Genomic DNA, 25,285 nt, shown 5'->3' on the forward strand with positions numbered 1-25,285 from the left:
AGGCCGCCGGTAAACCTGTGATGCCGTACTACTGCAGAGATAAGGGTCTTGTGCAGTCATATCTGCTGACATACACGTATTCATTAGCACAATATTATAATAACATTGTTTTACAATTGGATCTAACTTTGGTAACAATACAGTTCATATATAGTAACAGCTATGAAATAGTCAATTATTGAAAACATTAGAAGTTCTTTATTACATGAATATAGTTACATAGTTGATGAGGTTGAAAAAAGACATACGTTCATCAAGTTCAACCTATGCTAAATTTAGAAAACAGATACTTTATCCTATATCTATACTTACTTACTGATCCAGAGGAAGGCAAACAAAAAACCCCAGTGGCATATCATCCAATGCTATCTCATAAGGGGAAAAATAAGAAATGGCAATCGGATTACTCCCTGGATCAACATTCTTCCATTGTATACTTATTTGGTATATCCCTGTATACCATTCCTTTCTAAAACGCTGTCCAACCTTTTTTTGAACAAATCTGTTGTATCTGCCATCACAGTCTCCATGGGTTATGAATTCCACATTTTAACTGCCCTTAATGTAAAGAACCCTTTCCTTTGTTGCTGGTGAAATCTAATTTCCTCCAACCTAAAGGGATGGCCCCGAGTCCTTTGTACTGCCCTTGGGATGAATAGTTCTTTTGAAAGCTCCTTGTATTGTCCCTGAATATATTTGTATATACTTATCATATCCCCTCTTACACACCTCTTTTCTAATGTAAATAAATCTAATTTAGCTAGCCTCTCCTCATAAGTTAGATTGTCCACCCCCTTTATTAATTTGGTGGCTCTTCTCTGCACTCTCTCTAGTTCCAGAATGTCTTTTCTTAGGATTGGTGCCCAAAATTGTACTCCATATTCAAGGTGTGGTCTTACTAATGCTTTGTAAAGGGACATAATTATGTGTACTTCCCTGCCATCCATTGCCTGTTTAATGCAAGATAATATCTTGTTTGCCTTTGCAGCTACTGCATGACTCTGGGCACTATTGCTAAGTTTGCTGTCTTCAAGCACTCCTAAATCCTTCTCCATCAAGGATTCCCCCAATTTATCCCCATTTCATTTGTAAGTCGTCTGTTTATTCTTGCTCCCCAAATGCATAACCTTTCATTTATCTGTATTAAACCTCATCTGCTATTTACCTGCCCTAGTTTCCAGTCTCTCCTAGTCCTTCTGGAGAGAAATTACATCCTGCTCTGATTCTACTACCTTACACAATTTAGTATCATCAGCAAAAGATGGAGACTTTGCTCTCAATGCCAACCTCAAGGACATTAATAAACAAGTTAAAAAGCAGGGGTCCCAGTACCGATCCCTGAGGTACTCCACTCGCAACCTTAGCCCAACCTGAAAAAGATCCATTTATGATAACCCTCTGTTGTCTATCCTTCAACCAGTTTTCAATCCAGGTGCATATATTATTACTGAGTGCAATTTGCTTTATTTTGTACACCACCCTCTTGTGTGGAACCGTATCAAAAGCCTTTTCAAAATCTAAGTAGACCACGTCAACTGCATTACCCTGGTCTAAATTCCTACTTACCTCCTCAAAGAAACAAATAAGGTTTGTTTGGCATGATCTATCCTTCATAAATCCATGCTGACTATTACTAATAATTTTGTTTTCCATTAGGTATTCCTGAATATTATCCTGTATTAAACCTTCAAGTAGTTTCCCCACTATTGAAGTCAGGCTTACAGGACTGTAATTCCCTGGTTGTGATCTAGCTCCTTTTTAAATATAGGCATTAAATCTGCTTTACACCAATCTTGTGGTACTGAACCTGTGGAAATGGAGTCCTTGAATATTTAATGTAATGGTTTGGCTATTACTGAACTTACTTTTAGGGTTGACCTTACTTTCTATTGCAATCCTTTTTTCATTATCCATTTTTGCTAATTTGATTGCCCTTTTGCAATTTTTGTTACATTCCTTATAATTCTGATACGATGTCTCTGTCCCTTCTGACTTAAAGAATCTAAACGCCCTCCTCTTCTTGTCCATTTCCTCCCCTTCCTGTTTATTTAGCCACATTGGTTTTGACTTATTTCTTTTATACTTATTACCCAAGGGTATACACTGATAAGTGTGCTTTTCAAACAATGTATTAAAGACTGCCCATTTATCTTCTACATTTTCCCTGCAAAAACATCATGCCAATGTATTACTTATAGATTAGTCCCCAGTTTATTAAACCTTTCTAAAGATTAAGGTCTTTGTTGAACCCAAGTAATCTGTTTTTTTGATAATTTATGTCAAATGAGACCATGTTATGATCACGGTTACACAAATATTCCAGAACTTGAATATTTGTTATTACTTCTACATTGTTTGATATTACCAAATCCAGTATTGCCCCTCTCCTGGTTGATTCCTCAATAATTTGGGTCATATACAGGCATACCCCGCATTAACGTACTCAATGGGACCGGAGCATGTATGTAAAGTGAAAATGTACTTAAAGTGAAGCACTGCCTTTTTTCCACTTATTGATGCACGTACTGTACTGCAATCGTCATGTACGTGCATAACTGATGTAAATAATGTATTTGTAACAGGCTCTATAGTCTCCCCGCTTGCGCACAGCTTCGGTACAGGTAGGGAGCCGGTACTGCTGTTCAGGACGTGCTGACAGGTGCATGCGTGAGCTGCTGTTTGCCTATTGGGCAATATGTACTTACTCGCGAGTATACTTAAAGTGAGTGTCCTTAAACCGGGGTATGCCTGTAATTGTCTTTAAGCACCCCCATATGTCCCTATTCATGATATTTATTCATCTAAATAAATCAGGGATATTATGAACACGTATAATTCCTTTGGTCATATTAAGGATTGTTTTTTTCTCACTCCGCTGGCCTTCTCCTTTCTAGATACAGCGTGGTTATACTATGCTGTGAATAATACCTATTGGTTGTGTTCTGTCTCTGCACGCGCTGGCCAGACAGAGTAAAAAGGTAAGCACTGGATCAGCAGTCTCCATTTTTGTAATTTACATTTAGTACTAATAGTTTAGAGAACTTATCCTTTAGCTATCCAGCTTTATTCCTTAATTATTCACTAATTATTCAGAGCATTAATCATGGCGTTTATAACCTTAATCGGTTTATATTTTAGAGTCTGATATATTTATCAATAAATGACTTTTTCATATTCACACCAGTTTAACTAATTGACAGTTCCTTTTTTCTCTCTTTTTTTTATATGATACTTTGTATATAATATATTTTTAAATTGAATGTCTCATTATGTATCCATGTTGTACAAATACTTTAAAGGTTGTTTTATGTATTATCCCATATGGTCTAGTATTGTAGCTTTAAACATCAAAGGTACTATGAGGCTTCACAATGCCAATTACCATCTTATTAATACCAGCGGGACTCTCTTTATATTAATATGGGAAGATCCAAAGCAACCTCAGCCTCTGACGAAGTTGCGTAAACGCAATAAAACGCATACGGTTGAATTGATCTCCGACTTATGCTGAAGACGTTCCACACTACGAACAAGACTTCCACTAAAGACTCTAGCGAAGACGGAATCCCATGCTAGTGCCAATGATTGCCGGAGGACGAATTACGGAGGGCGCCAACTTCCCTTCCGGTTTCCGGTCTGCGGAAGGCGTCCAACACCATGGCTGATGCATGAGGGAGACTGTGCGGACCCGAAAAGCTGAGACGGAGATGGGGTATTAGGCCTGGGGCATGGCCTAGGCGTGCTGCTGCTCGGCACTGAGCCCCTGCAGCCGCAATGAGAGCGGCTTTAGCAGGGGCTCGCGCACGCGTCCGCACGCTTGGGGAAGCGTGCGTCTGACGGAGTTTTGAAATTTGGCGCTCGCCGGAGCGCAAGGCCGGTCATGTAAGCGGTTCGCCCAATGAGGGCGAACCAGCTCCGTGACGTCACTGGCCCGCCCCCCAACCCGCCCCGGACACGCCCACGGACGGCGCGCTGTGTAAGGCCAGGGAAAGCACCGCTTTCCCTGAGCCTCTGCGCGCCTCCGCACTGACAAACCTACTATGTCCCAGGCCTTAGACTCATACATGCACGTTATCATTCTATGTTTGTGAGTGTGACCATTGCAGATTTTAACCTCTTTTTTATTAAACTGTTCATGCAATATTTCACTAGGAGAGGGCGCCTTCTCTTTCTTTTTTACTTTTCCTAGATTTACTTTGGGAGTAGTTCAGGAGAAAGCAGCCTGCAACTCCTAACGGCCAACTGTGGTTTTTATTATTATTGCACAGACTTTCATGTTGTTTAGATATTTCATGATCTTAATATCTTCTAGCTATCTGGTCAGTTTGATTGGTTTCTAGTCTGACTAAGGTTTTTATTTAAGTTCTCATTAGCAGACGTTAACACTTATTCCTGAGTTATTATACTCAGCTCTAACAGCAACGCAATAGCACTGTCCTTTGTTTTGTTTTATATATATATATATATATATATATATATATATATATATATATATATATATATATATATATTAGATGCTTTTCAAAATTAAAGGAACATTTTTTTTTAAGTAACCACACGTTAAAGTGAAAACATGACACTAAAATTGAATTTATCTTCCTTTTTTATTACCATATGTATTTTATTAAAGCGGTTGGCTTTAACATATTGCTTTCACAGATGAAACATAGGAACTAGAATTTGAAACAAGTAACATATCATACACGTTTTGTATTAGGACATTTTCTAATACAGTGTTTCAGGTTAATGATAATTAACTGCCCCTCTGGTAGCGGAAATGTTAAATCTGTTTCCTTGCTGAGGAAACATAGTAACTGTGGCTATCAGTCCTCTCAGCTCTGTAACTTCGGTGGTGTTCATTAATACACCACGCTGAGTAGGATAGTGTATTAAATATCTAAATAGTGGTGTTATAATATACATCACTAGTACTGTTTCTGCATGAAATCCTCCACGTGTGCTAAACTGTTTGTCTGTGGGTGGTCCAGCATGAGGTGTTTATTAGTACCCCAAGCTGAGCACACAATCAGCTTTATATGCACACACAATCAGCTTTATATGCACACACAATCAGCTTTATATGCACACACAATCAGCTTTATATGCACACACAATCAGCTTTATATGCACACACCTATCTGTTTAGTTATGCATACTCATGGATTGCATCATCAAGGTGCTTAGAGATTTGTGACACTTATTGTGTTTGGGTCTCTGTGAGTGGCTCTTGCTAACCTTGGGTCCTAACTACAGCCCAATTAAAGGGGCACATTACTATATTAATCTGTACTGTGTGAATTAATCACCCATATTAATAGAGCCATAAAGTGACCTTATAGCTACCTAACTGCGTTGCTTGTTTTAGTCTTTTTTTTAAAAAAACATTCACTTACTGTGCACTGATTGGGTCAATACGAGAACTATTCTCGTTACTATTTTATTATAAGATGCTGAGTCATCAGAAAAAATATATTTACAATTGGAGAATTCATTCCTTTCAGCCATATAACCCTGATTTATGCACTGAGACATTATCAACCACTGGAGGTAGCACAGGCTAAGAGAAAAGCAGGGGAACTAGAGAGAAGTCTTACTCTAACCCACCCCCCCTCCCAACCCCCCCCAAAAAACAGTAGGCAATTCTTTTATTCCGTTTGTCATCTAGTTCAATAGAGATCAGTCTAAAGTTAACAGAATTTTGAATAAACATTGGCATGTTTTAAAAAAATGACCAGGTTTTTAAAATATTTTTTTGCAAGATAGGGCACAAATCGTATACATGAAGGCTGAGAATCTTAACATTAATTGGCACCTAGTCTATTACCAACTGCTGTACCAACTCATTTTTGGTTGGGAGAAAAACCCAAAGTGTTCTTTAAATGCCTGAAGTGCAAAGCCTGCAAATACAGCAAAGGAAAAACAGATTGTTTTGCATCTAATGCAACTAAGGAGGCATTTAAAATAAAGGACCTTATTAATTGCAAAAGTACTTCAGTGATCTATCTATTGTGCTGTCCATGTGAGCTACATTATGTAGGCCGCACGATACGACCTTTACGTGTAAGAATATTGGAGCACATTAGAAACATTACTTTAGGACTAAAAAGTCACAATATCTCATTACATTTCAAATCATTTCACCAGTCCAATCCGGCAGGCTTGTTATACCAAGGCATTGATGTGGCCAAATCTCATTGGAGAGGGGGTAATCGCATACAGGATGTTTCACAACAAGAAACATTCTGGATACACAAACTGCGTACTTTGAAACCCCTTAACATAGACATAGACCTAAATTCCTTTTTGATCTACACCTCTGTGCATTTCTGTTCTTTATACTCAAATGTATGCTTTGAGTTTCTGGTCTCTTTTTATGTGTGAATTTTATTTTCGGCATTTTTATTTGCTAAATCTTAAATTATTTATGGATTATACCACTGCTGTGTTCTAATCTATGTGTGCTCTTTCCATAGCTTATGTATCCTACACTTCACAACATCAAGTATATATATATATTTTTTTTTTTTGCCATCTGTATTACTATATGTCTCTTTATTGCTGTTTGTATACATTGTGATTTGCTGATTGGTTCGCGCACGCCCCCCTCCCCTCCCCCATATGATTCACCAATAATTTCACACCGTGATGTCTTTACTAGGAACTAATTATATGGGACTGTGCACCTTGTCATATTATTGCACCCCGATGAAGATCGGAGTACCGATTGAAACGCGTAGGGTGGTCCCTTTAATGTGTTGGAGCACCATGCTGCCCGTTTGCCCGTTTGCCCGTTTGCCCTGCCGCTTGCTGATACAGCTGAAAGACCGGAGCAACCGAAGGCGGGCGATACCATTGGTCAAGCACATCCGTGACGTCAGCCGCTGTGCGATCCAGAGGAGGAACCGACTACCTTCCAGTATCCAGCTACCAGCATTGCAGGGAGGCTCGATCGGGACTTCTACTGTACCCATTGTGGTCAAACTGCCTGTGTTCTTGTGGGAGCATGTGAGTGTAATGAGCTCCTTCCTCGTGTATGTGTTTTTTAATTAAACTGTTACACTATATTCTACCCTTTCTTTTATTTACGATCTGGGAGAGTTCCTCATCCATGTGCTGTTAATGTAAATAGTTTTATCGCACATTTGCACTATGTTGTTTTTCCCCAGCCAATCACAGTGCATGGCTGTGTAACATCCAAAGTGTCACATTTAAAGTGTGGGGCAGTTAATTTTGGATTTCAAATTGGAGGTGAAGATTGGAGGAAGAGCTGGACTCTGACCAACAACTTTGCAATGGTGAGAACTTTACTTTCTAAAAGCTGTGATTCTGTGTACTCTTTCTATCCTCCAGTACCTGGGAAGTCTCTCCCCCTGCATCTCACTATGCCCTCCCTATTGCTTTGTCTGTTTACTGTTTCCTCACTCCTTTGTGAGCGTCTCTGTTCTCTCAAACTTCCACACTCCCCACTGCACCATTATTTATACACCTCTCTCCCACCAACTTCTTTACCCCTCAATAAAAAGCACCCCCACAAATGCTCTATTCCCACCGTCTATCTGCTCCTTCCTGCTGCTGGGGATCTCCCCTAAGCCTGACATATACACACCTGATTTCACCCACGCCTCCCTGCCATCTCTTCCCCTGTAAGGCCCAGGGCATGCTTACTGCTTGCTTGCTCTCGCTTGCTGATGCTTCCCGTTGAGCCCCTACAGTCGCAATTAAAGCGGTTTTAGTAGGGGCTCGCGCATGCTTTCAGTTGCTTGCTGAGGCGCGCTTGAACAGAGCCGACACTGAAATTTAAAATTCACGCGCTGACTCCGCTCACGTGACGCCTCAGCAACCAATGAAAGGAGAGCAGGGATATGTGGACGGGCTACTGAGTGTGTGGCGCCAGCGGGGATAATAATTCAAAAGGGGTATCCTCTCTCTCTGCTCGCCCACCTCCTCCTCCTCATCATGTAAAGTCCTACTCTCTCCCCCAGCATAGCTACATGTGTGTCCCCAAGCAGCACAGCCGCTGTCCCCGGGCTGGGCAGCAATGCAGGAACTTGCCGTTGCCGTGCTCACCGCGCATGCGCGATGACGCGACATAGCCACCGCAGGAATCCCGCCTCCAACCAGCCTCGCGAGTACACTCGCTGTCTCTGAGGCAAGGCCACGAAAAATGAGCGCTGACGGCTGTCGCAGCTAAGCGTCAGCGCGCCTGAGCAAGAAAGTATAAAGTATGGACGTGGCCTAAATTGTGCTATCCCTCTCATTTTAATACTGACTAACCTTAAAATTCGTCCCACAAATCAAGCATCACTCCTACCCACCCATTGTGACCAAGCACTGCCATCTACAGCAATTATTCCCTCACCTGCTGTCTCTGTAAGTTCCCCATCAAACCTCTTAGATTGTAAGCTCTTCGGGGCAGGGATTTCCTTCCCTATTGTCTGATTTTGCTGCACTTATTGTATTATTATAATTCCCTGTACTGTATTCTTTGTGAAGCGCCGAGTACACTTTTGACGCTTTATAAATAAAGACATACAGATACATACACACATCTTAAACAAACCTAACACACATATACATATATATATATATATATATATATATACACATACACACACACATATATATATATCCACACATATACATATATACACACACATAAATACATATATATATATATATATATATATAACTTACGATACAGTTTTTGAGACGAAATCAAAGGGCAGCACTCAGGTAATTAGGCAAAATAATTAATTATATTTGAAAATAACACAAAATCCGACGTTTCGGTCCCCCAATGGGACCTTTCTCAAGGTGGTGTACACTTACCGGAGTGCTGCCCTTTCATTTCGTCTCAAAAACGGTATTGTATGTCTTGTTATTACTTTATGGGACAAGCACCTATATTGATGGACTTTCCAGTGGAGTGCCTGCTGTTTTTTGTGCTATATATATATAGCAACTGTAAATATTACTGTATGTTCATTTGCATGTCTTAGACAGGTCTGCAACCCTGTCTTTCCCCATTATCGCCCAGCATACAGCGCTTCCACTGCAGCAAGGGATGAGATGCAAAGCCATTAAACCCACTCACAGACATGTTTCAACCTTGATGGGTATCATCAGTGTGAGGTTAGTTGTAATGGCTAAACTGGTTTTGAGCTTGTCCGGGATGGGAAGGGAGCGAAGATAGCAGGGATACACCATGAAAAATAAAAAATAAATGCATACGTTTAAGTTCTTTTCAATCTGGATAAAACATGTATGTCTTGGCTCTATAGCAATGCCTACTTACAGCAGGTCAAAAGGTAAAAAGCATTGATCTACACCTGCTGTGTAGATCAATGCTTTTTACCTTTAGACCTGCTGTGTAGATCAATGCTTTTTACCTTTTGACCTGCTGTAAGTAGGCATTGCTATAGAGCCAAGACATACATGTTTTATCCAGATTGAAAAGAACTTATTACACTATTGTATGCATTTATTTTTTATTTTTCATGGTGTATCCCTGCTATCTTCGCTCCCTTCCCATCCCGGACAAGCTACTATTGAAAGGAATCTGTACACATTCCTGGAAGGTTGAGAATTTGATCAGTGATCACCTTGACACATTTTATTTTGAATTTTAATTTTGTGCACTATTTTATCACAGATTGCGTGTGGTTAGCGCCGGTAACAAATCACTTTAAGTTCACTAAGCTGGTTTTGAGACTATAGACTAGGTAATCACCACAATTATTAAGGTTATGGTGCTTTGCATCTCATCCCAGCCTCTGTCTAAAAGCTGTGTTTAAAACAGTATGCATTGGCTTGAGGATTTGCTTGTGTAATACGAGCTTGAGACAAAAGGTGGTACTGAGTGCTCATTTGCATGTCATTTCCCAGAATCCCTTGCTGCAGTGGAAGCGCTGTATGCTGGGCGATAATGGTGAAAGACAGGGTTGCAGACCTGTCTAAGACATGCAAATGAATATACAGGAATATTTACAGTTGCTATATGCTTTACTGTGGAGGGTTTTTGTTACTTTTTTTTACCCACCATAACCTATATATATATATTTATATATATAGAGAGAGAGGTGTGATCTGGCCATGTCTCCTTACAGTAGTGCTACAAATCGCTTCTGCATGTGCACATGTAGCGTCGCTACGTCGCTGTAACCGGATCGCTCTGCAGTTTCTGGTATAATTGAGTCCTTATAACGACCATTATAGTAAGCGCTATGCTCTTTACGGGAGAAAATGCGACTTAGCGCGGTATTGTCCCTAGAAGATACACTGCGAGTGTAAACGTGACGCTACGTTAGGTTAATGTCACGTTATGTGACTCGACCAGGCTTTACCTATCTTGACCCAAAGTGGAGGGTTCCCGCCTTATAATAGGGTTTCCCTGTCCTGGTGGGAGGGCCTGCAGTGCATGCCAACACGTCGCCCTCAACTCTGGCAGTGAAGGAACGCTGGGATTCTTGTTTTGTTTTAACAGAAGTCTCCTGGCTGCAGCAGTGAGGCACAACCAGCACAGGAGAATAGCATCCGATGTTTGCTAAATGGTGCTGTGTTCTGCCCCTGTTGTGAAGCGCAGAGACTTTAATAAATAGGCCCACCGGTGTGACAAGTGGGTTTGAGAAGGTATAGAGTAGAATAGATAAGAGCAGCAGATATAGAACCCCAGAGCATTCAGGGAGACCATTTATTGGCTTTATTGAGGTTTTGGGCTATGTATCAAGCTGCCGTTATTCAATCTTTGACATCCCTGCAAGAAATGTTCTAGCGTCAATGTGTGACGTAGTCAAATGCCAGAAGGACAAGTGGACCTCAAGCATCGAACGAAGACAAGAGACAGAGTGTGTTAGCAGCGCAAACATTGCTGCAGTATGTTTCATAATATTGCACCCCGTACGCCAAGGGTTGCCAACTCCAGTCCTCAAGGGCAACCAACAGGTCGTTTTCAGGATAGCCCTGCTTCAGCACAAGTGGCTCAATCATTATGACTGAGCCACTGATTTAACCACTTGTGCTGAAGCAGGGCTGTTGAACTGTTGATAGCCCTTGAGGACTGGAGTTGGCCGCCCTTGCCATAGACCTTTACACTGTTCAAAAGAGCAGGACACACCAGACATATTGTCCTGATGAAGGTGTTGTAACGACCCAGAAGCAGCGATAAGCTACAATAAAGAATCTTTCGTTTTCTATAAGTCTGCCATGACCTGGTCTTTGGAACGGTGTACACGTGTCGGCAGCCTCTGCTCGGACCGAGCACCCAGCAACAAGAACCAAGTTCAGGTGTTCATCTCCATTCTCCTCCCCCGGAAGTCCTTTCTCTAAAACCCCTCTCCAACCACTGCCCATATTGCTCACTGACATGAGGGAAAGCGTCTCCATGTATCGAGGAGAACAAACACATCGAGACATGGATTCTTCTTCCATTTCAACAGCACATCAGCCAGTTTCCAAGCGTGGCACGCAGATCCCCTTGTGTATGGATAAAGCACACATGCTGCATATTTACTTTAAGGAGAAGGGTCTGAGCATGAATTCCCCTCACTACACTTAACATGCTTGCACTATGGCGCCTATTTAATATTCTATGAAGATGTCTTGCCTGCTCTGGAGAAGAGTTCATCTCTATTCATTAGAATGGGACTTAACTCTTCTCCAGTGAAGGCGTCTTCACAATATATATTGAATAGTGCCAATATTGTTAAACACTTCAGCTTAGCACCCTTTTTTTGGATCTAGGCCCATGTCTGAGGTAATATGGCATCTCATGAGCTAGATGTTGTATAAGTGAGGAGGGGTGCAGCTGAATGTATCCAATTTCAGGATTTTTTTCCTTTTAACATAAGGGTAAGTTTCACAAACCCTTCAACTTCTGAGAAATCAAAGCCTCTGTTGTGTGTATCCCCTTAGGATAAAAGATGTATCGCCATATACATTGCGGGTGAGTGGAAGAGCTGGTTAGAGTTTCATGGGAAGAGGGGTGTGTCCAGGACGAAAGTGTCGCCAGCCCCCATGCTCCATTCCTAAAAAAATCATGGGGTTTAAAGAACTTCAGAACAGAGCATAAGGATTGGGTAACCCAATCCCGAATAACAGTATAATTGCTATTAGTGCGACCAGGGAGATCCAGAAGACGTTTATAATAACCCAGTGATACGTGCGTGCTTAGAAAGCCATATTTACAATGCTAACTATAAGACACTTTAAGGCCCAATCAAGTTATTGGGCTATAAGGTGGCCTATTTAATAGAACCACTTGGTAATCATGGCCTAAAGTGTTTAAAGTGACACAGAGTATTGCCATTTGTTTCAGGACAGGTTCCCAACTATGAAAACAGGTCAACATTAATGAAAAAGTAATGATCAATTACCCAAGATTGCCTTAGGAACCTTAACACTTGGAGAGAAAGAAGTTTCCTTGGCAGCGAGATCTCAGTGCCGTATTCATAAGAAATCTGCAAACAGTCACAGATACAGTCAGAGCTCAGCCTGTGTTGAGAGCATATATTAGTAAAACAGTTCCACGGATTCCATTCTGTTAGCATGCTGCTTGCGTGTTTCAGCGTTCATGGCCTTCCTCCCCGCTCACCGCTTCTTCCCTTCTCTTCAGCGTATCCCTTCGTGTCGCAAAGTGATGCCTGAGAAGCCTATTAGCAAGAGAAACGGTGTATCAATACCAAGCAAGATCACAGAGCAGCTTCCTAATTGTTCCTAACCTCGTGTACAGCCAACAATATTTCCCTCTTGGGTTTTCCAACAATGCAGTTTGTGTTAAAATCACTTCGGCCCAGTTCCACAGAAGGGTGCTAAGCTTAAGCACACCGCAGGCCCTCGTTCATATGAAAGGGAGTAAAGGCGTGCTAAAGTTTAGCACCCTTTGTGAATCTGGGTCTTAGTGAGGGTATTTGTAGATATATTTGTTCATTCATATATAATGTATGATTGCGTGGTCTAAGAAAGTCTATTTCATGTTAATACGCGTGATAAAGTCTAACAGCATCTTATGACCCAAATCAGTTGTCTAGAAAGTGGGAAGCTGTACCTGACAGCTGCATTATGTACAGTCATCATGCCACGTGTGCCACTTTTATCGGCAGTACTAGGGGTTAGACCATGTAATGGGCCATAATTACTACAGTACTAAGCTTATTCATTCTGGGATATGTTTGAATCGGCGGCCGCCATGTGCCTCAAGGCTTGGCGCCATATAGTAACACTGACTGGCTGAACAGTTGCTTGGCATTAGATTATAGCAGCCTTCAATAACCAAGAGAATGGAAATAATTATTTGTAATGGTAAAGCCCTATGTCTAAATGTTTTTTTAAGGGTATATAGGGATCTAGCATTAAAGCAGCAATTCCCCTTAACCCACCCCCTCTTTGACAGGATTGGAATTGGGGGATCCCTCAGAGCTGAGACATTGCTATTCTCCACTCCGGGACCACCTGTTTTCCCAGGATTTTTACTAGTAAAGTTACTGGTATTACTTATGGGCTTTTAAAGAGGATTTAATAGGAAGTCTCAATTAGGAGTTGAAATATATATATATATATATATATATAAAAAATGAGTGCAGTCAGTATTATCTTATTAGACTACTACACAGATTTATTTTAAAAATCCATATAAAATTTGTCATGTTTTGCTGTTTTAAAAATGTTGAACTATTTTTATGTATTTGTATTCACATGTATACTGTATACAGATGAATAAAGTTTTTTTACCTGTGATTTGGATTACATCAGGCAGGGGATTTGGATTACATCAGGCAGGGGGCTCCGACTAATATCATGGATGTAAAGGGGGGCTTGACGTCTTGCTCACCCCGGCTCTAAGAGGCTCCCAGGTTCCTATCCTGTTTAAAAAACGGGGGGGGGGGTGGGGGTTAAAAAGTAGGGGGGATAGCTGCGTTAACCCTTTGAGTGCCCCACGACTTCGCTACTACATGTCCTGGGTGGAGGCACCCTGGCTGCCACATGACGTATGGAGCTCAGGGCGCGACCTGCAACGATGGCGGACGGAAAGGGGCACGACTCCTCCCGTTCTGCTCCGTCTTCGGTGACAGAGCGATCACGTGACCGCGGCACCCAAAGGGTTAATGTTAGAAACCTTTAGACACTTAGAAAAAGAAAAGGTGATGCACAGTACTGCTTAAGGTGACATAACTCAGGGAAGTGCGAAGCATTTTTTTACCCAGACATGCAATGCGCCTTTAAAAGCAGAACCGCTTTGTTAATTACAGCTCCAGCGACCCCCTGCTTCCCGAGATACTTACCTCGGAAGGGGCGGGGCGGTCCCAGTTTAAATGCCCCACATTATGTGGACCATTGGGAAGCCGCAAGGGATGACATCACAGATTCCTGTTGGCCCGCAGGACTTTTAAGCCGCCATTATGTTAACCCCAACTAGCCCAGCTGGAGCTACTACCGGCACGCCTTCCGGGGTAAATATCTGGGCAAGCAGGGGCTCCCTGGACCTGAAATTAGCACGGCTCAGCTCTAGAGAACCCCTCTGCGTCCATCCCATTACAAAAATAAATTAAACCGTGTCAGCGGGAGTGTTCCATTATACCGTATGATTGCAAATACTGGATGTCAGCTATATACACATTGGCATATGCTGCTATGGTGTAATTAGTAACTAAATATAAATAGTTTATTGAGCTGCCAACATGCCATTACATTCACAGAGCCATGTGAATAGTTCTCCTATTAATTATTACACTGCATTCCCTGTTCGTGTCATGTCCAGAACCCAAAGCTTATTTAGTGCTAGATAATGCTAGGCCTTGCCTGCCATCGACCCGTGTACAGTCACAGAGGGGTTAACGCCACCAAACAGCTGATAAAGATTTTGTGAAACCAGCGCTTCAGCAATAAAGAGACTGAATTATTAATGATGGTTGTTGTTGTGCTTTTTAATTCCACTTTTGGAAAGAATGCCTTACTGAGCATATTTATCAAGGACACTGTTAGACTCAACAGAACCTGCAGTTTGGTAGTAAATAAACCTACTGTATTTCTATAGCTTCTGCACTGAATGCAGGGAACCATTTTACTCATTTAAGTGTTAAACATTTAATGCAAGTCTCTAAATCGAAAAAAAATAAAAAAATGGTTTTCTTAAAAAAAAAATATATATATCAACGTAGACCTGCCAACAATTGCTCCTTTTGTGCGATGCTACACCCTCTTGTAATGACGCGTTTCACGTCATGACAAGCTCGGCCCACCCGGCGGGATGTCACAAAACGCGACATCACAAACCCATCTTACCAGACGGGGTGACGCGAAATGTGTCGTCAAGCTTTGCCGACCCGGCGTGGTGACAAAAGCCCGTCTTTTCGCAGTCTCTGTGTGATTTTATTACTTCATTGGAAAACCGTCTGGTGGGGGCCAAATCACCAATAAAGTAATTTCTACTTGTTTGATTCATGTGCAAAAAAATTATTGTGCATTTCTACTTTCTTCTTTCTCCTTTTACTGTAATCTTATCTGGTAATTAATGTTCTCATTATGTTAATGCTTTTAGTAAAACAAAACAACAAAAGGTCTGGATCAATAGCTGACTTGTGTATACGAGGTTATAAATTAGTCTCATCACACAAGAGATTATGAGCAGATTGTAAAAACGCGTTATTTAAGAGTACTTGTCTGTTTTGGTGAAAAATGGTGTCAGCCACCAATATTTTAACTACTAAATATATCACTGCTTTGGTCTTAGGAGGGACTGCCCCCTTATAGTAAAAATGATTTGATTTACAGTGAAAACTATTTTATTTTCACTGGGTTTCTCTATATTTCTAATTGTATCTGGCAATGATCGCCTCCTAAAAACAAACTAAGAGCAGAAAAGAGATCTGAAAATCTACCTGTAAATTCTATCGCCCCCCTTTCTGCTGTAAATTCTAAAGGTTCACAAAGTCTTATCATGAAAGAAATTAAATAAAGGTCGTAAAAAACATTCCAAATGCATTTTGTTTGAAAATAAAATACTAGTCTGATTTTATTTATTTTTAAAGCATTGATTAGCGAGTTTAGCCTATGAAACATGCTGATGCCATTAGTTCACTTGGTCTTAGAGGCAAAGCAATTGACTTTTTTTTAAACAAATGTAACTTAAACATTTGCTTGTTATACTTTCTTTGGTAATCAAGTAGGCTTTTTTTCTTCAACTAGGCCTGGGAATGGATATTCAATGGAAAGGCCTCATCCCTGTGTGTCAAACCCCCAATCAGGGAAGGAGGAGAAAACTATAGCAGTGTTTGACATGTGGTTGGTGGTTAGGAGGGTGAAGGCAAAGTCAAACACAATACATTGTCTAAGTGGGATGTGGGTTTCTATTTGGCCATTCCTAAAATACCCCCTCCCCCGCAAAAATGTAGTTTATTTCAGTAAGTGCCAGCCACGCGATGGGAGGCAGCCAAAAACCTTTATGAACACTCTGCCATAGCCTCAGCCTCTGGCCAATCAGATTGGTGGGTCTGACGTCACCCAACTGCCACTCTCTTCCCCCCTCGGCCGGCCACACACACACACACACACACACACACACACACACACACACACACACACACACACACACACACACACACACACACACACCGTCTGCTTAAAAAAATTACACCCTTCACAAAATGTCCGCCTTCCCGCACCATGAACACTCCCTTCCCGCCTTCACCTACTCAAAATGTTCGCATTAAAAACATGTCACCATCAACACTACAAAATCACCTCATGTCCGTCTGCACTCCGAACGCCCGCTACTCATCTCCAGGAGCCAGGCAGGGAGAAGGAACACACACGCACACTCTCCTCACACTGTGACCGCATGCGCCTCTGACCAACACCACACACACTCACCCCACCCCCCTCCGGTGGCCGTCACTCTCCCCCGTCAGTCGGACCGCAGCTCACCTTCCCCCCTCCCGGTGGCCGTCACTCTTCCCCCTCAGCCGGACCGCAGCTTACCTACCCCCTCAGCCGGACCGCAGCTCACCTTCCCCCCTCCTGGTGGCCGTCACTCTTCCCCCTCAGCCGGACAGGCCCCGCACCTTCCCTGCTGCAAGCTTCCCGGTGGCTCGCACTCACAGGTGCAGAGAGGGGGCGCATGCGCACCGCTCCCCGGACAGGAGGAGGGATAGCAGAGAAGGGCTAGGCTGAGCGAGTGCCAATCCTGACGCCGGAGAGTAAGGCCTCGACCAGGGTGGTAATGAGCGGGCGCTCACGCTGGCCGCGATAAAAAAACATTGCGGCAATGTGTGTGGCCAACGTGAGCAAGCGCCTGAGCATGTGCGGCGCTTACCTGCTTGCCGAAGCAAGCAAATTTGAATCTGTCTCTCGCTCGCGAGTCACGTGAGCGCTTCGCCCAATGAGGGCAAACCAGCTCTGTGACGTCATGGCCGCACACCCCGAATCCCCCGCGTGCGCACCTGGCCAGCCACAAATCTCCCGGCCGAGCAGGGAGCGTGACGTCACCGCGCATGAGCACCAGCGCGTCCGCTCCCTGCCTGGCCGCAGCCATAAGCTGCTGCTCGTGAATTGGGAACCTATGAGCTAGGAACATCTCTACTGCACATTCGGGTTGCTGGAGGACCACACAGACGGTGACACCAGCAGTGGAGTTCCAAAGGGATACATCCCACGACGGAGCTGGCGGAACGGCGGTTTGGAGATTCATGTTGGCGCATGAGTTCGGTCATACCACACTTTTATCTTATGGCTATATTGTGAGTTTTTAATTGTTAAAGTCCAAATTATTAAACCTGTATACTCGGATATCACACTAGGATAGGGCGCTTTTTTCTCTTTTATATATATTATATATATATATATACGTTTTTTAGTTATGGTGGGTGAAAAAGGCAACAAGAAACCTCCACCGTATTGCATATTAGCAAATAAAAAGATCACCTGTGAGCACATTCACATGTCTGAGGCAGGTCTGCACCCCTGCCTTTCACCATTATCCCCAGCATACAGTGCATCCACTGCAGCAAGGGATTCTGGGAAATGACATACAAATGAGTACACAATGTGTCACCTCTTGTCTGAAAAAACATTGTTACATGGAGCCCATATAAGCTAATGCTCGCTGTTAACACAGCTTTAAAAGCACAGCATGGGAATCAGATGCAAAGCCAGAGAAACCACTCACAGACATGTTTCAGCATTAATGGGGATCATCAGTGTGAAGTTGGTTGTACTGCTGGCTTTGCATTTTCAAGACTGTAGGGTTTACCATCACGTTTTAAGTTATGGTGGGTGAAAAAGGCAACAAGAAACCTCCACTGTATTGCACACCCCACCCCCCCTGAGAAAGATCCCATTTGGTGGATTGAAACATTGGATTTGTGTGACTTATTGCTGAATACAAACCAAAAGATAGTACCAGTACTCTCTGTCTCACAGCTACAGATATAAGCGAATACCAGTGTAGGGAATATGAATAATTTAATGACACTAATAATAAACTGAAAATATAGCAACAATAGCCAATACGCCAATGCAAGAATAAATATCACCATAGAGCAAAAATAAAAGGGGGTGCAGGGGAAAGAAGGAGAAGGGGAAAAAACATGAAACAAAAGGAAAAAATCACAATAATGGAAAAAGGAAAGCAAACTAGGGTAGTTTGCTTTCCTTTTTCCATTATTGTGATTTTTTCCTTTTGTTTCATGTTTTTTCCCCTTCTTCTTTCCCCTCCACCCCCTTTTATTTTTGCTCTATGGTGATATTTATTCTTGCATTGGCGTATTGGCTATTGTTGCTATATTTTCAGTTTATTATTAGTGTCATTAAATTATTCATATTCCCTACACTGGTATTCGCTTATATCTGTAGCTGTGAGACAGAGTACTGGTACTATCTTTAGGTTTGTTAGTACTTCTGAAGGGAATGAGGGTCCCTTCCTGTTCCGTGCACCCTGCAACCTTGCTGAGTCATTGTGTCAGAGTGCTGTCTATTACCCCCCCCCCCCCCTTTCTACCATTGCTGAATACAGGTTTTTTTGGACCTTGCTACTGAGTGCTGCCTTTATTTTTATCATCACCCCTGATAGTAAAGTATTCACTATTTGCCTTTATGGACATAAGGACTGATACCTATTGCTATTGGAGTGCCAGTGACTGCCTTTATTTATCTATATGTCTGAAATAATGTTTGTGTGTGTATGTCTTCTCCCTGTGTGATTGGCCCTGTGTTCCCCCTGTGTCATTGGCCACGGACGCACCCCCCGCCCCCCTCACCCCACCCCTCACATTGCACCTCTTGCCCTCACTTGGATTAGGAATCTCACTTAGCAGGACCATCCACACCACTACCACCCGCCGCTCCTCGGCGCCGGCCTCACCTCTCCCCCACCACCAACCCCCCCCCCCCGGTCACACCACTCTGTGTCCCTGTCTCCCGCTGAGGCCCCCTGCCCCCGGGTATCACCTCCACCTGCCCCCGCCCACTGGGTAGCGCACCCCCATGCCCCCCAGGTGTCACCCCCCCTACTGCCCCCTGTGTCGGTCCACCCCGGACCCTGCCCCCCCACCCCTTTCCCCGGTGCCCCCCTGTCAATTGCACGTGTGCTCCAGCGGCCTGGCGGTGCGCGCACGCTGCGGCTGCTCCCGCTCATCGGGCACTTCAGCCTCCTCCCTCGCGCCCGCTCCGGGTTGCCGCGCGCTACGCTGCATGCTCCGCCCCCACCGGTCAGAGCGCCCGGACAGGAGAGAGGCGCCTTCTGGACTGGTGGGAGCGTGGAGACTGAACGGAGGTGGCTGGTGTCCACCGGTGGGGGGAACGGGCGGGTCCTCACTGCAATTGATGTGGGTGCCCGAGGACATTTGTGTGTGTGTGAGTATGTGTGTGACACTGGGTGTATGTGTGTGTGACACTGTGTGTGTGTGTGTGTGACACTGTGTGTGTGTGTGACACTGTGTGTGTGTGTGACACTGTGTGTGTGTATGTGTGTGACACTGGGTGTATGTGTGTGTGACACTGTGTGTGTGTGTGTGAGTATGTGTGTGACACTGTGTGTGTGTGTGTGTGACACTGTGTGTGTATGTGTCACTGTATGTGTGTGTGACACTGTGTGTGTGTGACACTATGTGTTTGTGTGTGACACTGTGTGTGTGTGTATGTGTGTGACACTGTGTGTGTGTATGTGTCTGACACTGTGTGTGTGTATGTGTGTGACACTGTGTGTGTGTATGTGTGTGACACTGTGTGTGTGTATGTGTCTGACACTGTGTGTGTGTATGTGTCTGGCACTGTGTGTGTGTGTATGTGTCGGACACTGTGTGTGTGTATGTGTGTGACACTGTGTGTGTGTATGTGTCTGACACTGTGTGTGTATGTGTCTGACACTGTGTGTGTGTATGTGTGTGACACTGTGTGTGTATGTGTCTGACACTGTGTGTGTTTATGTGTCTGACACTGTGTGTGTGTATGTGTGTGACACTGTGTGTGTGTATGTGTCTGACACTGTGTGTGTGTATGTGTCGGACACTGTGTGTGTGTATGTGTCGGACACTGTGTGTGTGTATGTGTCTGACACTGTGTGTGTGTATGTGTCTGACACTGTGTGTGTCTCTCACTGGGTTTGTGTGTGTGGCACTGTGTGTCTCACGGTGTGTGTGGCACTGTGTGCTGCGCGGGGGGGGGGGAGGACCGGAGCAGCACAGGGGGGGGGACCGGACCAGCGCAGAGGGGGGGGGGGGAGGACCACAGCTGCGCATGGGTGGGGGGAGGCAGAGAGAGACGAGGGGAACGGGGGGGGGGGGGGGGGTGGCGAGAGGAAGGAGCGGAAGTTTTGGTCCCGAGCAGCGCCGGGTCTCTCAGCTAGAATATATATATCCACCAACAGATATTACAAGAGTTGGTCATTTTTGTTTGATTTCATAATTTGAACATAGATGGCTTCCGTCCTGACTAATTAGAATAAATGAGGATTTTCTCAGATTGAATATTTTCTATACTTCGTTACTGAAAGAGTAGTAGGACACCCATAGAACGGCCTCCCAGCAGAGGAACCAGGTTACTGCGGTAACGTGCAGGTAATCACGGCTGCTGGAGGGAGAAACAAGCTGCTGCAGTCTGTTGGATATTAAGTCTCATTTTTGCAGATGAGTTAAATCTCTGTCTATATATATTATAAATACAAATTCCCCTTGTGGTGCATTTGCATGCCACAGACAGGTGTGCAAGCTTGTCTTTCCCCATTATCTCTTAGAAAACATATATTATATATATACTCCTGAAGACTTTATGAATGTGAAAAATGCTTATTAATATAGATTAAAAAAAATATAGATTTATATTAAGAAACATTTTCCATGTTCATAATGTTCCCCATTTGACCACTTATCCATGAGTAGTGCGTATATGTATATATATTTATACATACACTATATATGTCTATCTATCTATCTATCGCTCTAAAATAAAGAGGTATCAATGAGGTTCATGGATCAATAATAAGTTAGATCTGCTGCTTATGGATATACATGAATGAGCTCCACTGAAGACTGAGGTCAAGCAGTGGCAATGAGTGAGACATACACCCCACTGAGTGAGACTCCATGTCAGTGACATACACCCCACTGAGTGAGACTCCATGTAAGTGACATACACCCCACTGAGTGAGACTCCATGTAAGTGACATACACCCCACTGAGTGAGACTCCATGTAAGTGACATACACCCCACTGAGTGAGACTCCATGTAAGTGACATACACCCCACTGAGTGAGACTCCATGTAAGTGACATACACCCCACTGAGTGAGACTCCATGTAAGTGACATACCCCCCACTGAGTGAGACTCCATGTAAGTGACATACACCCCACGGAGTGAGACTCCATGTAAGTGACATACACCCCACTGAGTGAGACTCCATGTAAGTGACATACACCCCACTGAGTGAGACTCCATGTAAGTGACATACACCCCACTGAGTGAGACTCCATGTAAGTGACATACACCCCACTGAGTGAGACTCCATGTAAGTGACATACACCCCACTGAGTGAGACTCCATGTAAGTGACATACACCCCACTGAGTGAGACTCCATGTAAGTGACATACACCCCACTGAGTGAGACTCCATGTAAGTGACATACACCCCACTGAGTGAGACTCGATGTAAGTGACATACACCCCACTGAGTGAGACTCGATGTAAGTTACATACACCCCACTGAGTGAGACTCGATGTAAGTGACATACACCCCACTGAGACTCCATGTAAGTGACATACATCCCACTGAGTGAGACTCCATGTAAGTGACATACACCCCACTGAGTGAGACTCCATGTAAGTGACATACACCTCACTGAGTGAGACTCCATGTAAGTGACATACCCCAGAGAGTGAGACTCCATGTAAGTGACATACACCCCACTGGGTGAGACTCCATGTAAGTGACATACACCCCACTGAGTGAGACTCCATGTAAATTACATACACCCCTCTGAGTGAGACTCCATGTAAGTGATATACACCCCACTGAGTGAGACTCCATGTAAGTGACATACCCCCCACTGAGTGAGACTCCATGTAAGTAACATACCCCCCACTGAGTGAGACTCCATGTAAGTAACATACCCCCCCACTGAGTGAGACTCCATGTAAGTGACATACACCTCACTGAGTGAGACTCCATGTAAGTGACATACACCCCACTGAGTGAGACTCCATGTAAGTGACATACACCCCACTGAGTGAGACTCCGTGTAAGTGACACACCCCACTGAGTGAGATTCCATCAAAGTGAGACATGCACCTCAATGAGTGAGACTCCATGTAAGTGACATACCCCCGAGAGTGAGACTCCATCTAAGTGAGGCATGAACCCCACTGAGTGAGACACTAAGTGAGACATGCACCCCACTGAGTGAGGCACTAAGTGAGACATGCACCCCACTGAGTGAGACACTAAGTGAGACATGCACCCCACTGAGTGAGACACTGAGACATGCACCCCACTGAGTGAGACACTGAGACAGGGCCCCTGACACCCAGGGCCTTTGTGCTGGTCAAAATCATTTTATGACATTCCCCCCCGCCCCCCCCCCCCCCCGCCTGTGCTGGTGCAGTGAGTGGCCTGAATCACACTGCCCCCCTCCCTGCCCTGAGTATGAGTGAGGGACATGAACAGACTTACTGAACTTCAAGAAGGTTTCACAGCAACCTGCCCCCTCTTCTGTGCGCCCTCCTCCTGCCTCCCCCCCCCCCCCCGACACAGGGGCCATTTTGAACCCCCCACCTAAATAATAATAAAAAATGCTTGTCTCTGCAACATGAGGCTCCAAATCCCCAGATATGGTCCCTCGTCCAGAGCACATGTCCGCTCACTCCAAGTAACCATCAAACACGTCCAGCAGCTCCGCATCATAGAGCAGCGAGGCCGGGTCGGACAGCACCCCCAGCTCCAGCAGCGCCTGGTCCATGTCCTCGGGCAGGAACACGATGCCCACGTTCAGGGCGATGTACTCCATCAGGAAGGCGTAGTACAGGATCAGGACGTTCACAAAGAACAATCCCACGTAAAACATATAGGGGGCCCCCCCGGGGGATCCAGGGGTGCAGGGGGGGGCACTGCGGCGCTGGGGGCTCCCCGGAGAATCCAGATGTGCAGGGGGGGGGGTATCCAGATGTGCAGTATTGGGGGGTGGGGGGTCTCAGGCAGAGGTGGGCACTGCGGCGCTACCCAGAGAATCCAGATGTGCAGGATAGGGGATCCAGATGTGCAGTATTGGGGGGGGGGGATCCAGATGTGCAGTATGGGGGGGGGCTCAGGCAGAGGTGGGCACTGCGGCGCTGGGGGCTTGCCAGATGTTTGCTTCTGCACGGGCCAGCGCCGGGATCAGGGACAAACACAAGAGGGGTTGGTCAATAATGCACAGCATGGCTGGTGGTGGGAGGAGGAGGAGGAGGAGGGGCAGCTTTGAAGGGTAGAGGGGCTGTCAAATCAATCTGCCTTTCTGTGCAGGCTAAGGGGTGGGGGGATACCCATATCATGTGTTGTTGTTATTCGCCGGTACATTGTTATCATGGTTACCTCTGTCGGATGCTACAGCAGAGGTTTCCAACCTTTTTTTTTGTTAAGGAACTCCAAGTGAAATTCTGAGGAACCCCCCAACCCTCTCTAATAGCGCGTCTGAGATCAGATGCATTGTAAGGAACCCCAACCCTCTCTAATAGTGCGTCTGAGATCAGATGCATTGTAAGGAACCCCAACCCTCTCTAATAGCGCGTCTGAGATCAGATGCATTGTAAGGAACCCCAACCCTCTCTAATAGCGCGTGTCAGATCAGATGCATTGTAAGGAACCCCAACCCTCTCTAATAGTGCGTCTGAGATCAGATGCATTGTAAGGAACCCCAACCCTCTCTAATAGCGCGTCTGAGATCAGATGCATTGTAAGGAACCCCAACCCTCTCTAATAGCGCGTGTCAGATCAGATGCATTGTAAGGAACCCCAACCCTCTCTAATAGTGCGTCTGAGATCAGATGCATTGTAAGGAACCCCAACCCTCTCTAATAGCGCGTCTGAGATCAGATGCATTGTAAGGAACCCCAACCCTCTCTAATAGCGCGTCTGAGATCAGATGCATTGTAAGGAACCCCAACCCTCTCTAATAGCGCGTCTGAGATCAGATGCAGTGTAAATTATTCTGTATTTTATGCAATTTTCAAATGACCAGAAAATTGCAAGGAACACTTTAGGGGTGGCTGGGGAACCCAAGGTTAAAAAACACTGTTCTAGAGATAAATAAAATCATGATTTTTAACACTAAACCCAACTAGGTTCCCAGCACTCAACAGTAAATAATGATTTTACCCTTGAGTGCTGGGATCATAGTTGTTTTGTGTGTGGATATTTTTGAGGGTTTTATTAGGGCCCCTCTCTTGTTACCGTTGCACCACCGTTTCCTATATAAAGAATCACATTGAGTGCTGCCTATACTCTATACCTAATGTTTTAAACATTTTTTTTAAAAGAGCTGAACATGCTCGAGGAGAGGGGGAGGGGGGATACTCACATATGGGTGAAACTCTTATAGAATATGGGGAGGGTAACTTCTTTAATGGGGATGGGGAGAAATTGTCCCTATTGCTTAATTATATACAAAGGACTTTTTACTTTGGTTCATTTGAATGATTGGTGGTGTGTGGTGACCCTCTCACAAGTAGCCCTTCAGTGGGTTATTTAAAGGGCTGTGGGATAGCAGGGCTGTTGCAGACCAAATTCAGTGACATTTGGGAATTGTGGGCAAAAAAAATAATTTTGAAG

The 25,285-nt window shown here is 44.3% G+C and overlaps 1 protein-coding gene across 3 annotated transcripts; it reads right to left on the reverse strand.

The window, feature by feature from the left end:
- Window positions 1–10,684: 10,684 nt before the first annotated feature.
- Window positions 10,685–23,900, reverse strand: DEXI (Dexi homolog). 3 transcript variants are annotated; one of them, XR_012787367.1, is made up of 3 exons: window positions 23,153–23,203; window positions 13,726–13,856; window positions 10,685–12,647 (listed from the first exon to the last, which is right to left on the reverse strand). XR_012787367.1 is itself a non-coding variant. In XM_075565348.1 (2 exons), the coding sequence occupies exon 1, from the start codon at window positions 23,541–23,543 to the stop codon at window positions 23,340–23,342; it is 204 nt and encodes a 67-aa protein (XP_075421463.1). In that variant the 5' UTR covers window positions 23,544–23,900; the 3' UTR covers window positions 10,685–12,647; window positions 23,255–23,339. The 3 variants fall into 3 exon arrangements, 1 of the variants encoding a protein (XP_075421463.1); XR_012787366.1 differs by lacking the exon at window positions 13,726–13,856 and having other exon boundaries at window positions 23,153–23,221; XM_075565348.1 differs by lacking the exons at window positions 13,726–13,856; window positions 23,153–23,203 and adding an exon at window positions 23,255–23,900.
- Between the last annotated feature and the right edge of the window lie 1,385 nt (window positions 23,901–25,285).

Source organism: Ascaphus truei, chromosome 11, assembly GCF_040206685.1.
Source record: "Ascaphus truei isolate aAscTru1 chromosome 11, aAscTru1.hap1, whole genome shotgun sequence".
In the NCBI taxonomy this organism is placed as follows: Eukaryota; Metazoa; Chordata; class Amphibia; order Anura; family Ascaphidae; genus Ascaphus; species Ascaphus truei.

Coding starts and splice junctions, on each gene's coding strand:
- DEXI (XM_075565348.1), bottom strand. CDS start 23,543: ATGTTTTACGTGGGATTGTTCTTTGTGAACGTCCTGATCCTGTACTAC.